This window comes from Hyla sarda, chromosome 5 (assembly GCF_029499605.1).
Source record: "Hyla sarda isolate aHylSar1 chromosome 5, aHylSar1.hap1, whole genome shotgun sequence".
Lineage (NCBI taxonomy): Eukaryota > Metazoa > Chordata > Amphibia > Anura > Hylidae > Hyla > Hyla sarda.
This window is the reverse complement of record NC_079193.1, coordinates 371,602,992-371,621,331: the sequence shown is the minus strand read 5'-3', so window position 1 is coordinate 371,621,331 and position 18,340 is coordinate 371,602,992. Positions and strand designations below refer to the sequence as shown.

Genomic DNA, 18,340 nt, shown 5'->3' with positions numbered 1-18,340 from the left:
TTGTCTTTACTTTGATATCTTGCAGGCGTAAAACTTTTGGAAACAACCAATGAAATGGAATATGATTCTGAGAATGTATTAAAAAGTAATATCAGCTCCCATTTCAGTCAGACTACCACAGTTCACGAAAATGCTTCTTTTGAGAAGACAAGTCCATGTGTCGATGTTCCAGACAGCATTGATATAGACCAAGCTCCAAACCAAAGTTTTCCAGATACATCTGAAAACCAAGACGTTATGTCCATGACAGATTTATCGATGCAAAACATAGAGCAAGGAGCTACAGAAAATCAGACAACGGAAGACTCGGAGAACATTGGACAGAGTGACGTAATACCTGGTGAATTTGATATAGATGTCTCATTTAATACACAAGAGTCTTCCCTAAATGAAGACAATGGCCACCAATCTATGACGGAGTTGGATACAGTTCATGGCAGTCCCTCTTTAGAAAATATTGCAATGCAAGAGCTTGGCGGGGGCTGTAAATCCAATCTTTGTTCTGATAACAAAAGGTTACACCAGGGTGTTCACATACTTTCCAAAAGCAACAGTACTGAATTAATCAGCAAATCCTTGAAAAGTCATATGGTAGCAAAGACTTTCCCTGATACCAAACATGAGGACTTTCCATTGATGTCTGGTGTCATCAAAAGGTCCTCATCTGTCATATCAGATTCTGGAATCGAGAGTGAGCCAAGCTCTGTAGCCTGGTGTGACATCCGAACTAGAAAAATGGACTTAAGTTGTGATAAGCAACTAATTCATCACTTATCCAGAAAGCATGGGATACATAGAAACTCCTTGGAAGGAGGGAAAACAGAAAGTAACACCAGTTTACCAAGTGGGATCCAGGCGTCTTTGAGCTCCATCAATTCTTTACCATTTGAAGAGGAGGAACATGAAGTAGAACTTTCAAAACTAACAAAATCAGTTTCCGCACCACAAATCAGTAGCCCGGAGGAGTCAGTGGATGATACCATGTCTAAAAATATGGTCAATGAGGGGATCCAAGAACAAGATTCGGAGAACTACAACATTGAAAGGACTGATGTAGTTTGGTCATCCGGGCATCTTACACCAGTTGATTCGTCTTCAGTAGAAATTGAGGTTCAAGGTTTAATTTCAAATTCTAATAGTAGTTTGGAGAATTTATACTCTGAGGCCGATAAATTTGGGTTTGATGAAGAAGACCTTTATGGGCCATCACTTTTGTGCAATTCAAACATCCAGGAGAATGAATGTTTCTCTGAATGCTTAAATAAGGTACCTGGAATATTGAACTCGACAACCTTCTCGATGGGCACCTTAGTGGATGGAGATACTGCCCACAATGATGGCACCACCATGTCTCCATTCAAAGGCACTGAAGATGAATTTCCATTTTTGCATGAGATTGAACTCACAGAAGACTCGAGTAGCGATCAGTTTTTGGACTCTGGTTCTGATCATGATTTGTTTGACACAAACCATAAAAATAAAATGAATAGGAATGTCTGTACATCTGTATCAGAGTCCAACTCGGGTGGGTCAGCGGTCATCGCAATGGATGGAAGACGTGGTGTTGAAATGGTTAATCTGTCGGTTTCCTGCACAGCCACTTGTTTGCCTTTTTCTTCTACACAAAAAGACTCGCCGGTGATTCCCGGGTTTTCAGCAAAACAAGTGTTCTTTCCAATAACAAGACAACCTTTAGGATCTTTTGGGGTTATCTCTGAGAATCCTTCAGATACTGATGAAGACGATAACGAAAGGATGCTCAGGTGAGATACAGAAAAGATACGGGTCTAGAAAGAAAAACGTATTCGACATCTATTGGATAACAAACTAATATGGTGCAAGTGGGATCTGTCACGCCTTCAAAGATGTGTGTTGTCTGTTATACAGCTTGGTTTTCCATCAACCATCATATCTATCTATCTATATATATATATATATATATATATATATATATATATATATAGAAGGTAGTCTCACCCAACCCAAAAAATAAAAGCTGCAGCCAGAGTATGCCCCTGGGCCCTAATATGAAATCTGTAACAGGACACTCCACCTGCCATGTTCTCTGCCATGTGTAAGTGGCACCCAGGTTTAGGTGACATAGTTACATAGTTCATGAGGTTAAAAAATTACCAGAGTCCATCAAGTTCGACCTATATCCCTATGTGTCCCTGCTGTGTTCATTCAGAGGAAGGCAAATAAACCCTTAGGAGGCTGATGTCAATTGCCCCTTAACAGGGGGAAAATTTTGTTTCCGACTCCAAATATGGTATCGGAATAAATCCCTGGATCAAATGGTAATGTCGCTAATTCTACACCTCAGCAGTACACAGCGCCCAATCATGTCATTAAAGGGGTACTCTGCTGCTCAGTGTTTGGAACAAACTGTTCCAAACTCTGGAGCTGGCCCTTGGAGCTTGTGACGTCGTAGCACCGCCCCATCATGATGTCACCCCCCACCCCCCTCAATGCAAGTCTATGGGAGGGGGCGTGACGGCTGTCACGCCCCCTCCCATAGACTTGTATTGAGGGGGTGGGGTATGACATCATGAGGGGGCAGGGCTACGACATCACAAGCTCCCGGCGCCAGCTCCAATGTTCGGAACAGTTTGTACCAAACGCTGAGCAGCGGAGTACCCCTTTCAGTTATCTGTATAATATACATCATTAAGATCGCACTGATTACAGAAATTGTACAAATAAAATAAAAATACTTTATTAGAAAAATTCATGAACATGCAAAAACAGACAATCATAAAACAAAAGCACCCAACAATTGGTAATAAGGTGGACATGTGTAAACACCAGGGTTGATAAAAGGGCACAAGTAAAAATGAGTCTACAATAAAATCAAAAAAGAGTGCAAATTTATATATGACACATCAATAGACACCAGAATAACAAGAAAATATCTGCCATATGTAGATACCTAACTTGGAGAGCATATGACCCCAATGCACGTTTCGCTCCTACTGAGCTTCATCAGGGGTCACATTACAAGAGTCAAGACAAGGCCTTCTCTTTGTAGGTGTTTTACACTTTGGTTTAGAGATGAGGACCTGGTCAGAGGACCTTCTCCATCAATTCAGAATTCACTAATATATAAAATGGGTTTTCTAATCTGGACAAACCCATATAAAATATATTTTTCAGCAAAGTTGTAAAAAGAGTAGAATACATTTTTCAAATTCAAGAAAAATTTGGGTCGGGTTTTGGAATTCCTAGCACATTGGTTACTTGGTGTTATCTAGTTCACATAGAAGGTCCATCTCCCTTAAAGGGGTTTTCCACCCCTAGTCATGTTATTCCCTATCCAAAGGATAAGGGAAAACATGTCTGATTGCGGGGGGTCCGGCCACTGGGACCCCACGCAATCTCAGGGCCGCCGCTGCGGCATTCACGAACACAGAAGCCTGGTTTGCTCCATGCATCAGATGACTGGGATGCTGTGGCAGATATCGTGGGGGTCCGACCACTGGGGTCCTATCCTTTGGATAGGGGATAACATGTCTAGTGGCGGAGTACCCCTTTAACCTTCGCAGTTGGTACTTTAGTCAGAGAGTGAGCAGAGAATAAGCCTTGGTGTGCACATATAAGCTGTTAATAAGTATGTTTTTTTTTTTTTAGTTTTCATCAGGCCAAAGAAAAGTTCAGGAAACACCTGAAGTTTGAAGGTTTTCTGTACAGTGACCTCTCCGCACTGGCCTCTGATATACCATATTTTCCACCGGAGGAGGAGCATCTGGAAGATGGAATCCACCTAGTGGTCTGTGTGCATGGACTAGATGGTAATACATATATGATATGTAATGAGAAAACATTTAAAGGGGTACTCCGCTGCTCAGCGTTTGGAACAAAATGTTCCGAATGCTTAGAGCCGATGGCGGGAACTCGTGATGCCATAGCTTCACTCCTCATGATGTCCCACCCCGCCCCCTCAATGCAAGTTTATGGGACTTGCATTGAGGGGGTGGGGCGTAACGTCATGAGGGCCGGGGCTATGACATCAGGAGCTCCCAGCGCCGGCTCTAAGCATTTGAAACATTTTGTTCCAAACACTGAGCAGCGGAGTACCCCTTTAAAGATTTAGGCCTTGTTCACATCATGAGGCACTGACATTTTGGTAAAATGTCAAAATGACATGCTGAGGTGTCCTTGCATGGATCGGCGCGGACCCCGAGTAACTTCTCGAGCGTTTTCAAGTTTTGGCTTGGACTGAGAAACGTGGCTTGCAGCAATTTTCATTCCAAGGCAAAATTTGAATATGTTGGGAAAATGACCCAAATGTTGTCACTAACTGACTACACTCAGATCATTGAAAGGAATAGTCTATGCCTGTCCAATCATGGACATGTCAGCATGTCCTCGGAGTAACAAATCACTGTCATACATGTCGAAAGTTTAGATCGGTCGGGGTTTCAGTGCCACAACGCCCTCCTATCATTAGATATAGCCAAGTGAAGCGGTCCCCGACTCAGCGCTGTCTGATTTCAAGAGTCAGGCTCTATTCATTATGCAATGTCTTTAGATCGTTGAGGGTCTTGACAATGAGACTCTTGCTGATCAAAACATTCATAAATGACAGGTACAATACAATACAATATTAATAACCAATCCTGCATCAAAAAATTACAGCAACACTATGGCCCTCATTTACTAACAGCCTTCCGACTCTTTTTGTCGGGTTGTGCGCCTAAATTCTGTGTAAATTCTGAATGTGCGACAGAAAAAAATGACAGAAAAAGACAGAATCAGAAACACTCAGAGTGAAAAAAAACCCCTACAAAATGGGCGTGGTTTTCGGGAAAAGAGGCGTGTTCCCTACATTTCATCCAAAATCATTCCTCTTTTCTGAAAACCACTCTGAAAATCATGTGAATTTTTTGGGAAGAAAACCCAACACTTTAAGGGTACGTTCACAAGTGCGGATTTTCACAGCATATTTTGCTGCGGATCCACCACTGAAGGACCTCCTATATGCTGCCTTTATGTGTGCCTGCTCGGAGCTGCAATACGCTGCTCCGAGCAAACACACTGCGATGTGCGAGTCGCTGCGCATGCGCAGTGTACCCGCACACATCGCGACCGCTCCCCCTGCTCAATGAGCTAGGTCGAGAGCTGCCGCAATGTGCGAGTGTACTGCGCATGCTCGTGGCGACTCGCACATCACAGTGTGTCTGCTCGGAGTGGCATATTGCCGCTCCAAGCAGGCACATGTAAAGGCAGCATATAGAGGTCCTTCAACGGTGGATCTGCAGCTAAATCCGCTGCGAAAATCCGCACGTGTGAACGTACCGTAAAGCATGTATAAAGTTTCCGAAAGCAGAGTAAATTAGTAAATACCATGGGGGGGGGGGGGGGGGGGAAAGGTCAGAACAGCAAAAAAAACACAACAAAACCTACACTCCACTCTTAGTAAATCATGCCCTATATTTTGAATTAGGAAATCAAAGCAAGGCTAGAATTCCACTTGATTTTTGGGGCTTTTTGCCCGAAAACCATTAAAGCAGATGGACAGCATTTTTCCAAGAGAAAAACATTGCGGCAAAATATAAGCAGGGAGTCAATAGGAAAATGCAAAATGCCGACTTTAATTTGCGTTTATGAGTAACATCAGGCTGCTGCTGCTTGGTTGGTATCTGGTTGAGAATGAAAATATTGGAAACTACACGTTTTTTCCCAAAAATGAATAAAAAAAAAAGTATATACTTCCCTGTAATTTTATTCTCAGCCAGATATCAACCAAGCAGCAACAGCCTGATGTTACCAGGGTGGGCGAGGACCATTGCTACTGTCCCTCCTTAGCCTAAATAACGCCAGCCTGTTACCACCTAGGCCCAGGAGCGCCATTTTTGACACTTTGAGTGTGTTGGAACCGGCCCTTCCCGAAACCCCTGTGGCTGTGGGTACCAGGGTAATAATTGGGGTTTAGCACTAGCTGTTTAAGCCCTGACTTAGTAGTGTCCTATAGACGAAATCCATTACTAAGTCTGAAAATGAAAATAAAAAAAAACACTACACATTGGAAGAATTATTTTATTTTAAAAACCACTCCCCCACAAGCCCTTTTTAGCCATTTTATTAAAAGAAAGAAAAATGCAGGTCATCACCGTAGTCCACAGAATCTGTCATAATTCTCTGCATACGCTAATCTGAAACAAGAAGGAAAAAAAAACACAAAAAATGGGTTAGTACATGCATAATGCAATGTCTTTCCAAACAGGGAGCCTCCAATTGTTGCAAAACTACAACTCCCAGCATGTCCTGACAGCCTTTGGATGTTAAGTCATGCTGGGAGTTGCAGTTTAGCAATGTTTGCAAAGACATTGCCAGAAGGGTCTGTTCACATTATAAAAACGTACAATGTCAACAGAGCCTCAGACTTTCCACCCTGGCTCCTGGCTGTAGATCTGCCTACCATGATGTCATCATTGGGGCGGAGCTACACTGACTCGGCCAGGACAGGAGCCAGGGAGGAAAGTGGATGTTGGCTTTTTTATACACTATATACACTATACACTATGTCATCTATAGATGACTGTATATATTTTATTGCCACCAAAGGGGTTATAGGAGCAGAGAGTCCCATCAGTATAGTGAGGGGATTCCCGGCTCCTGTATAGTATACATGTGTGCACTATGCTCCTATGTATACTAAGCTCCACTATATCCCGTATACTCTGCTATAGAAACATTCCCCATCATTTCACTTAGTTTTGTATCTTATGATTCCAGGTAACAGTGCAGACCTGCGGCTGGTCAAAACATTTCTGGAGTTGGGGTTACCAGGAGCAAACCTTGACTTCCTGATGTCCGAAAAAAATCAGGTAAGTAAATCTGGGGAGCAGTGAAACCTATTCTACACACAGTAAAAAAATATAATGCGACCAATGAATGGATGCTGATATAAGAGGGTCCCTCCTCCGAGGAACATTTTGTCTGGGGAAATGGGCCACACAGGGGTGAAAATGCATGTCTATATAAATGGATAGATATGCCGTGATCTGAAGATTTTATTGGCTATGGGCTGCACAATTTATTGAAAAACGATAAAAAAAAAATTAATACAGTGGTCCCTCAACATACGATGGTAATCCGTTCCAAACGGTCCATCGTTTGTTGAAACCATCGCATGTTGAGGGATCCGTGCAATGTAAAGTATAGGACAGTGGTCTACAATCTGCATGCTGGGTGTTGTAGTTTTGCAACATCTGGAGGTCCGCAGGTTGAAGACCACTGTTAGAGGAAGTTGTACTCACCTGTTCCTGCCGCTCCGGACCGTCACCGCTTGTCACCGCTGCCCTGGATGTCGCCGTCCATCGCTGTCGCCGAGGTGTCCCTGATGCTCCAGCAAGGCCTCTGCTTCCCCGGCATCCTCGCTCTCCGTCGCCGCCATCACGTCGCTGCACACGCCGCTCCTGTTGGATGATGGGACGGCGTGCGCAGCGACGTGATGACGACGATGGAGAGCGCCGACGATGCAGGGGATCCCAAAGAGGATGCGCCGGAGCCCCGAGGACAGGTAAGTGATCGTCAGCGGACCACACGGGGCACCGTAAACGGCTATCCGGTGGCAGCTGAAGCAGTCTGCGCTGCCGGATAGCCGTTTATTCGATGGCCCCGACATAGAAAAGCATCGTGTGTTGATGCTGCCTTCAACATGCGATGGCCTCTGAGAGTGATCGTGTGTTGAAATGATCGTATGTCGGGGCCATCGTAGGTCGCGGGGTCACTGTAAATGTGTGCCATTCCCAATTACTGCAATAATATGCCCACAAAATCCGGTGATTATTTCTTTGAATTTGAATTACATTGGCTGCCCGGCCCCAGCCCATGTGTGTGTGTTCGCAGCTAGTTTCATACTGCCGTTGTGCCCCATCCTTAAACGGACGTTAGGCTCTTTTTTTTTTTTTTTTCAGCCTTTAACGTCCGTTTTTGGGACGGGGCTCAACGGGCAATAATGGGTCCTGATGGATCCCATTTACTATAATGGGGTCCTTTGGGCACTGTTATTTTGTAGCAGGACTGGCGGGAGAAAAAGACAGCGCAAGCAGTGATTTTTCTCCCGCTATTCCCCCCCCCCGCGCTCCCCCGACGGCAGTCACACTGCTGTATGCTAACAGCAGTGTGAAAGAAGCCTAATATGGTGTCGGGGCACAGGGGGAATAAAAACCTGATACAGTGACCCCTCGACCTACGATGGCCCCGACATACGATCATTTCAGCATACGATCACTCTCAGAGGCCATCGCATGGTGAAGGCAGCATCAACATACGATGCTTTTGTATGTCAGGGCCATCGCATAAACGGCTATCCGGCAGCGCAGACTGCTTCAGCTGCCACTGGATAGCCGTTTACGGTGCCCCGTGTGGTCCGCTGGCGATCACATACCTGTCCTCGGGGCTCCGGCGCGTCCTCTTCGGGATCCCCTGCATCGTCGGCGCTGTCACGCCCCCTCCCATAGACTTGCATTGAGGGGGCTGGGCGTGATGTCATGACATCAGGAAGGTAAGGAAGGACACATCTGTAGGTGGTCACTTGAGAGAGAAAATAGGAACAGTACAATGTGCGATGGTACAATAGTACAATGGAGTACAATGTATTGCACAATTCTTTTGTAGAACTATGTCTGAGCGAATACTCATCAGTGATCAGCTAGTCACCAGCCAAAAATGGAGCAGATCAAACCCTATTTCATGCTGAGAATTTCTACAAGACTGAACATGCAGAAAATCCTACAGCCAGTGCAGCATTGCTAAAAAGAGGCAATACTGGGTACTTCAGGGGTGGTCCCAAGCATTAGTCCCAGGAGGAGCATACTTGGCCTTTACTTATCCTGCATTTTTATGGGAGAATTATTTTCAAATGTGACCTATGCATCCAAAGTAAGAACAGCTAAAGTTATTCCAACCAGGGTTTGATGACTGGGTACTTCTGGGGTGGTCCCAAGGGTTAGTCCCGTGAGGAGCATAATTGGTCTTTAAATGGGCACTCTCATTAAAACAAATTTTTGCTATTGCACTCCTTATGGTAAATAAAAAAGATTTCTAATATACTTTGGATATAAAAAAAAAAAAAAAAAAATTAAATGTTTTTGTTTGTGCTTAAAAAAGCTCAAGAGCACATTTTCCCTAATCTTATATACAGACTTAGGACTGAAGCCCAAACACAGGAAGTGCAGCTTGGAGTGCTGGGGGGGGGTGTCCAACCAACAGCATATGGCAGCTAAGCAGTTAAGGAGCTATGATTGGATGAGGCTGGACACACCCCCCTCAGCACTCCAGGCTGCACTTCCTGTGTTTGGACCTCAGTCCTAAGTCTGTGTATGAGATGGGGGAAAATGGGCTCTTGAGCTTTTTTAAGCACAAATAAAACATAGAAAACTTTTTTTTTTAAACAAAGTATATTAGAAATATTTTTTATTTACCATAAGGAGTGCAATAGCAAAAAATGTATTTTAATGAAAGTGCCCCTTTAATAGTCTTGCAGTTTGATGAGAGAATTCTTTTCAAAACCGACCTATGTATCTAAAGTAAGAACAGCTGAAGTTATCATGCAAATGTAAGTTACTCACAGGGAATATAATAAGAAATACAGTTTTGTGTCCTGGTTTATTTATTACTTTTTTCATATTCGGTATATGACTTATTTATTCATTTTTCTGTCTCTTTCAGAATGACACCTTTGCAGACTTTGATGCAATGACGGACAGACTTATTGATGAAATTATTCAACACATTCAGCTGTATAACCTCTCAATTTCACGAATAAGGTGAGGAAAATGAGGCAGCTCTTCAAAGAGAAATCCGGAATTTGTTGAATTTTAAACAGCCGCCTACTTGAGAATAAGAGGAAAATTCTGTTTTCTCGAGAACTAAACTGAAAGACTCTTGACATTTTTAGGATAGATAATTTTTTCGTCTTCTCATATATTGGAACATACATTGTTTTAAAGATGTAGACTAGGTAAACTGTTCGTCTAAATCAAGCATGTCAAACTCAAAGGCTAACATGGGCCAAAAAAACAAGGTTTAAGTTTATGTGGGCCACATCCAAAAAAGGACGTAGTAACGCCAGCCTTTGAATTCTGGGAGTGTGACGTGACGTGAGCGAACGTCAATATGACGCCCTGACATTAGGGTTGGCAGTATAGTTCCCCCACATTAGGTTGGCAGTATAGTTCCCCCAACATTAGGTTGGCAGTATAGTTCCCCCCACATTAGGTTGGAGTTCCCCCACATTAGGTTGGAGTTCCCCCACATTAGGTTGGCAGTATAGTTCCCCCACATTAGGTGCAGTATAGTTTCCCCACATTAGGTTGGCAGTATAGTTCCCCCACATTAGGTTGTAGTTCCCCCACATTAGGTTGGCAGTATAGTTCCCCCACATTAGGTTGGCAGTATCCACATTAGGTTGGCAGTATAGTTCCCCCACATTAGGGTTGGCAGTATAGTTCCCCCACATTAGGGTTGGCAGTATAGTTCCCCCACATTAGGGTTGGCAGTATAGTTTCCCCACATTAGGTTGGCAGTATAGTTCCCCCACAGACATACAGCCTCCAGCCATATACAGTGTATTGCTGGAGGCTGTATGCCTGTGTACTGCCCCACTTCAGTGCTCTGACCACCACTCCTCCGATCCGGCCATATCAGTAGGTCCCGGGACCGGAGGAGCGGTGGTCTGAGCACCGAAGCTGACGTGCCGCTGGTCACTTACCATGCTGGCCAGCGCAGGTCTTCCACTTCCATGTTCCGCTCCTCCATTGCTATGGGTGCACGCAGGGGACGTCAGTGATGTCCCGGCGTGTGCTATCTCCCGGCGGCCCCTGCATTTTTAACCTTAATGCGGGGCCGCTGAGAGTTGACGGGGGCATCCCTGTGTCCTGAAAACATCTTACGGTACACAGGGATGTCCTTAATAGTGATTGGGGGATCCGTCACTGCAGGGCAAGCACCGGCTCTGCTCGGGCCGCAAATATATTTATTGTGGGCCGCATGTTTGACACCCATGGTCTAAATGTTCAATATAATGTGATACTAATATAACTACATTTCCATCACTGTATCTAACAAATATTAAAGGTTAACGATAAAAATGATATACTGCTAAGGTAGGAGGGGTAGAAAAAGAACTAATTTACCTGGCACCACTCCTCCTCAGCTTCCATTTGCTTCTCTCCTGCCCCCCAATCTTGGAGACAAGAGTTCAGAGACGGGCCTGCTTTTGGTTCAGCCAATCATTAGCCACAGTGGCGTCCCATCTTGACCAGTGATTGGCTGAGTGGGCAGGTCCTGCTCCAAGTGCTCAACTCAAAAGCAGAAAGAAGAGAGAAGATCTGGGGGACTGGATGGAGGTGGATGGGAGCTGTGGGGGAATGGAGTAGGTAAATATAAATATATATATATATATACATATATATATATTTACTATATATATCTGTATATATATAATTTTTTTTTAAATAGGCTGAAATAACCCTCTAAATTGCCATTGTCATTTGTATAAACTTTTTACATGTCGCAGCGATATGTCAAAAGGTTTGATCAGCAAGGGTCTGAGGGTTCAGACCTTTGCCGATCAGGAGAATGAGTAAAGGTAGGGAAAAGAAACCCTGTAGTGGTTTATTGAGGCAAAAACAAGAAAAACAGTGTACAATAAAGGATGACGCGTTTCGAAGGAGCCACCCCCTTCCTCAGATCAGTGAGGAAGGGGGTGGCTCCCCTGAAACTTGTATACTGTTTTTATTGTTTTTGCCTCAATAAACCACTCCAGTGTTTTGAAATATTCCTGGTTTGGATGTCACTTCTTATTGGAACAGCAGCGCTATCTACAGGTTTTCTTTTCTCTACCTCCACTTATTCGCTTCAGGATTGGATCATCCCTTCTCCTGTAACCCTGGGCATAGCAGCAGTTCCCGTTTTTCATCAGTTACCCACTCTGTTGGGTTATATGCAAATTTTATATTCGCTCCAGGTGAGCGACCATTACCTAGGGGCCAGCAAAGCCCTTCCCTCTACCTTATTCCCTACCGGGTCTAAGTGGTAATGCACGAGGCGCCCTGCTGGTCTCTTTTTTTTCTCTCTCATCTACAGGATCAGGCTCAGTATATGATTTCCTGGCTCTGTGATTTTCTGGCTCTGTGTCACGTGATCGAGACAAACTCACAATGTAAGTGTAAGAGCAGGTCTTGATCACATGACACATAGGCAAGGAGAGGAGTGTGCAGCAGCGCAGACTTCTTCTGGCTCGCTCTCTTGACAGGTCACTAGAATGAGCGAAGAGAAAAGTGTGATAAGTGAGACAAACTTACAGTGTTAGTCTATGGATTGTCTTGGTCAGCCGCACTTTTCTTCCAGCTCTATCTAGCGATTGATCGGGGTCTGAACACTCAGACCCCTGTCAATCAAAACTTTTGACATGTTGCCAGGACACGTACTCTTTAATGTCCCATAACTTAATTATAACTAAAATGTATCATTATAAATCCTAGTCCATTACAATCTCCAGGAAATCAGGAAATAGAGCTCCTCCCCCAGAGACCAGGGAGTGACGGGGACGTGTTATACATAGTCTTGTCTGTATATGAAGTATACAGTGTTGCCGGCATTAACTCAGTGTATAATAGTAATAAGTTCTAAATGAATAACCAAGTCACAGACCTTAAAATGGACATCAACAAGGCTGTACTCCCATTCAGCCTAAACAGCCATGGTTAAAATAACCAAGCTATTGTGTATTTTGTAAAAAAACAACGCATTTCGAACCCAAAACTAATTCTTCCAGATTTGAAATACATTGTTTTGGTTATTGTAACCTTGGATGCCTGAATTGATTGGGCGAAAGACGAAATGAGTAAAAGAAACCAGTTTAGCGGAGGCGCTGCACAACTGTAGCCATGAAGAGAAGACTCGAACAGCACAGGACAAAATTACTTTTAGTAATAGAATTCGGGACAACGCGTTTCGGCATATCCTAATGCCTTCCACAGGTCCACTTATAGTTCCCAGGAGTTGATTATGCTCAGTTCTGGGTCGCTGGTTGTGGATGTCCTGTCTCTTAATATGTTGCCGCAGCCATGCCCCCTCAATGCAAGTCTATGGGAGGGGGCAAAAAAGAACAGCAATTTCACCTATGGTTTTTGGAATTTCATTTTTTTTTTTTAAGTTTTATTTTATAAATAGTTGTATAATAGTTTTTTTTTTTATATTTTTGAGTGTTGTCCTCACTATCATTTTTTTATTTTCATTCTTAAAATCCATATGCACAAAAATATTTTTTTTTCTATCACTTAGGGACTTGAAGATCATCTACTATAATACAATACAATTCTACTGTTGTAAAATGTATTATACTTGTCAGTGTAGACTTCTTTTGGGCCCTTCCTTACACATTATCTTTGAAGGCCATAAAATGGAGTCAGATAATGCACAACGGACACCAAGGGATCCCAATAGATCCCGTTGACTTTAAAATGGTCTGTCTGTTTTTTGTCTGGTGTCCATTTATTCAGCATGATCTTAACCCCTTAACGACGCAGGATGTAAATGAACGTCCTGGTGAGCTGGTACTTAACGCACCAGGACGTACATTTACATCCTAAGCATAACCGGGAGGATCGGAGCGATGCCCGGATCATGCGCGGCAGGTCCCGGCTGCTGATCGCAGCCAGAGACCCGCCCGTAATGGCGGACATATGCGATCCCACGGATGTCCGCCATTAACCCCTCTGCTGTGATTAATACAGATCACGGCATCTGCAGCATCGCGGTCATTAAAATGGATGATCGGATCGCCCGCAGAGCTGCCGCGGTGATCCGATCATCCAGCACGGCAGACAGAGGTCCCCTCACGTTGCTCCGCTGCCTTCCCGACACCTTCTGCTCTGATCTGCCTTCCCGCAGACCAGAGTAGAAGATGACCGATAATGCTGATCAGTGCTATGTCCTATACATAGCACTGAACAGGATAAGCAATCCAATGATTGCTATAAATAGTCCCCTATGGGGACTATTAAAGTGTAAAAATAAAAGTAAAAAAAAGTAAAAAAATTAAGTAAAAAAAATAATGTGAAAAACCCCCTCCCCCAATAAAAATGTAAATTGTCCCATTTTCCCAATTTCACCCCCAAAAAGTGTTAAAAAAATATTTTATATACATATTTGGTATCGCCGTGTGCATAAAAATCTGATCTATTAAAATAAAATGTTAATGATACCGTACGGTGAACGGTGTGAACGGCAAAAAAAAATTAAAGAAAGTCCAAAATAGCTGCTTTTTTTTTATAACATTTTATTCCCAAAAAATTTATAAAAAATGGATTAAAAGTTTTATATAAGCAAATATGGTATCAATAAAAAGTACAGATCACAGCGCAAAAAAATTAGCCCTCACAGGACCGCTTATTCGGAAAAACTAAAAAGTTATAGGTCTTCAAAGTAGGGGGATTTTAACCTCTTAAGGACCAATGACGTCCTGGGACGTCATGGCACCCTGGGCCTTAAGGACCAATGACGTCCCACGACGTCATGGCCTTTTCCGGTCCCTGCCGCTCGCCGGGCAGAGATCGGAACTGGATGCCTGCTGAAATCCTTCAGCAGGCATCCAGGGCAAACGCCGAGGGGGGCCATGTAGGAAATCGCCCTTGCGATCTGCGGCGATACCGGGCTGATCGGGTCTCTGGGACCCGACCGCCCGGTAATTTTGCATGATCCCGGCTGTCACAGACAGCCAGGACCATGCTAAAGAATAGGAGCGAGGTGGCAAGCCTGCCACCTCCTCCGATCCCCTGCGATCCGTCGGTTAGTTAACCGACCAATCGCAGGAGGGGGGCCCGGCCCCTGAAAGTCCGGAGAGGACGGGAGGAAGACCGGAGGACGCGGCGGGGGACGGGGGAGTGCTGGGGAATGGCCCCGGTACTTACCTCGCCCCTGAAGACCCGGATCCCTGTGATGAAGACGGCGGCGGCGACAGGTGAGTTGATCTTTAGCCGCGGTCGGGCCCTTTACAGCAATGCACGTCGCCGTAAAGCGACATGCATTGCTGTATTGGGACCCTGTATACTACAACTCCCAGCATGCCCAGACAGCCCTTGGCGTCTGGGCATGCTGGAAGTTGTAGTTTTGCAACATCTGGAGGTCCACAGTTTGGAGACCACTGTGCCCTTCCAGATGTTGCAAAACTACACATCCTCAGCATGCCCTTACTGTCCAGGCATGCTGGGAGTTGTAGTTCTGTAACATCTGGCCCTTCAGATGTTGCTGAACTACAACTCCCAGCATGCCTGGACAGTTTTGGCATACTGGGAGTTGTAGTTTTGTAACATCTGGAAGGGCACAGATTGGGAACCACTGTATTAGTGGTCTACAAACTGTAGTCCTCCAGATGTTGCAAAACTAAAACTCCAAGCATGCTGGGAGTTGTAGTTCGGCAACATCTGGCTCTAAAGATGTTGCCGAACTACTACTTCCAGCATGCCTGAGAATGCTGGGAGTTGTAGTTTTGCAACAACAGGAGGCACACTGGTTGGGAAACATTGTCAGTTTCCTAACTCAGTGTTTCCCAACCCGTGTGCCTCCAGCTGTTGCAAAACTATAACTACCAGCATGCACTGATGGACTGTGCATGCTGGGAGTTGTAGTTTTGCAACAGCTGGAGGTCCCCCCCCCCCCCCTGTGAATGTACAGGATACATTCACATGGGCAGGGGGCTTACAGTGAGTATCAGGCTGCAAGTTTGCAATGCAGCAAATTTTGCGCGGCAGCTCAAACTCGCAGCGGGAAACTTGCTGTAACCCCCCCCACCCGTGTGACTGTACCCTAAAAACACTACACTAACACAAAATAAAATAAAAAGTAAAAAACATTACATATACACATACCCCTACACAGCCCCCCTCCCCTCCCCAATAAAAAAAAAAAAACGTCTGGTACGCCACTGTTTTCAAAATGGAGCCTCCAGCTGTTGCAAAACAACAACTCCCAGTATTGCCGGACAGCCATTGACTGTCCAGGCATGCTGGGAGTTTTGCAACAGTTGGAGGCACCCTGTTTGGGAATCACTGGCGTAGAATACCCCTATGTCCACCCCTATGCAAATCCCTAATTCAGGCCTCAAATGCACATGGCGCTCTCACTTCGGAGCCCTGTCGTATTTCAAGGCAACAGTTTAGGGTCACATATGGGGTATCGCCGTACTCGGGAGAAATAGCCTAACAAATTTTGTGGGTCTTTTTCTCCTTTCACCCTTTCACTCCTTTTTACACTAACATGCTGGTGTTGCCCCATACTTTTCATTTTGACAAGAGGTAAAAGGGAAAAAAATATGTAATGCAATTTCTCCCGACTACGGAGATACCCCATATGTGGGCGCAAAGTGCTCTGGGGGCGCACAACAAGGCCCAGAAGGGAGAGTGCTCCATGTACATTTGAGGTGATTTTCACAGGGGTGGCTGATTGTTACAGCGGTTTTGACAAACGCAAAAAAAACAAAACCCCACATGTGACCCCATTTCGGAAACTACACCCCTCACGGAATGTAATGAGGGGTGCAGTGAGAATTTACCCCCCCACTGGTGTCTGACAGATCTTTGGAACAGTGGGCTGTGCAAATTAAAAATGTTGTACAGCCCACTGTTCCAAAGATCTGACAGACACCAGTGGGGGTAAATGCTCACTGTACCCCTTGTTACGTTCCTCAAGGGGTCTAGTTTCCAAAATGGTATGCCATGTGGGGGTTATTTTGCTGTCCTGGCACCATAGGGGCTTCCTAAATGTGACATGCCCCCCAAGCAAAATTTGCTCTCAAAAAGCCAAATATGACTCCTTCTCTTCTGAGCATTGTAGTTCGCCCATAGTGCACTTCAGGTCAACTTATGGGGTACCTCCATACTCAGAAGGGATGGGGTTACAAATTTTGGGGGGTATTTTCTGCTATTAACCCTTGCATAAATGTGAAATTTGGGGGGGAAACACACATTTCAGTGAAATTTTTTTAAAATTTTTTTACATCTACAAAAGTCGTGAAACACCTGTCGGGTATTAAGGCTCACTTTATTCCTTGTTATGTTCCTCAAGGGGTCTAGTTTCCAAAATGGTATGCCATGTGGGTATTTTTTGCTGTCCTGGCACCATAGGGGCTTCCTAAATGCGACATGCCCCCGACCAAAATTTGCTCTCAAAAAGCCAAATATGACTCCTTCTCTTCTGAGCATTGTAGTTCGCCCATAGTGCACTTCAGGTCAACTTATGGGGTACCTCCATACTCAGAAGAGATGGGGTTACAAATTTTGGGGGGTATTTTCTGCTATTAACCCTTGCATAAATGTGAAATTTGGGGGGAAACACACATTTTAGTGAAATTTTTTTTTTTTTTTTTTTACTTACGCAAAATTCGTGAAACACATGTCGGGTATTAAGGCTCACTTTATTCCTTGTTACGTTCCTCAAGGGGGCTAGTTTCCAAAATGGTATGCCATGTGGGGATTTTTGCTGTTCTGGCACCATAGGGGCTTCCTAAATGCAACATGCCCCCCAAAAACCATTTCAGAAAAACGAACTCTCCAAAATCCCATTGTCGCTCCTTCGCTTCTGAGCCCTCTACTGCGCCCACCGAACACTTTACATAGACATATGAGGTATGTGCTTACTCGAGACACATTGGGCTACAAATATAAATATAAATGTTCTCCTTTTACCCCTTGTAAAAAATCTAAAATTGGGTCTACAAGAACATGCGAGTGTAAAAAATGAAGATTGTGAATTTTCTAGTTCACTTTGCTGCTATTCCTGTGAAACACCTAAAGGGTTAAAATGCTGACTGAATGTCATTTTGAATACTTTGGGGGCTGCAGTTTTTATAATGGGGTAATTTGTGGGGTATTTCTAATATGAAGACCCTTCAAATCCACTTCAAACCTGAACTGGTCCCTGAAAAATTGTGATTTTGGAAATTTTGTGAAAAATTGGAAAATTGCTGCTTAACTTTGAAGCCCTCTGGTGTCTTCCAAAAGTAAAAACACGTCACTTTTATGATGCAGACATAAAGTAGACATATTGTATATGTGAATAAAAAAAAATTATTTGGAATATCCATTTTCCTTACAAGCAGAGAGCTTCAAAGTTAGAAAAATGCTAAATTTTCCATTTTTTCATCAAATTTTTGAATTTTTCACTAAGAAACGATGCAAGTATCGACAAAATTTTACCAATAACATAAAGTAGAATATGTCACGAAAAAACAATCTCGGAATCAGAATGATAGGTAAAACCATTCCAGAGTTATTAATGTTTAAAGTGACAGTGGTCAGATGTGCAAAAAACGCTCTGGTCCTAAGGTGTAAAA

General features: G+C 44.1%; 1 protein-coding gene across 3 annotated transcripts in view; it reads left to right on the top strand.

Annotated features, from left to right (window-relative positions):
* The window catches only part of FAM135B (family with sequence similarity 135 member B), a 174,501-nt gene that overhangs the window by 141,976 nt on the left and 14,185 nt on the right, over positions 1–18,340 (top strand). For all 3 annotated transcript variants that reach the window (XM_056522809.1, XM_056522810.1, XM_056522811.1), the window contains 4 exons: positions 26–1,763; positions 3,628–3,788; positions 6,736–6,827; positions 9,676–9,773. In XM_056522809.1, coding sequence (XP_056378784.1) covers positions 26–1,763; positions 3,628–3,788; positions 6,736–6,827; positions 9,676–9,773 — 2,089 coding nt within the window. The remainder of the gene's footprint in view (positions 1–25; positions 1,764–3,627; positions 3,789–6,735; positions 6,828–9,675; positions 9,774–18,340) is intronic.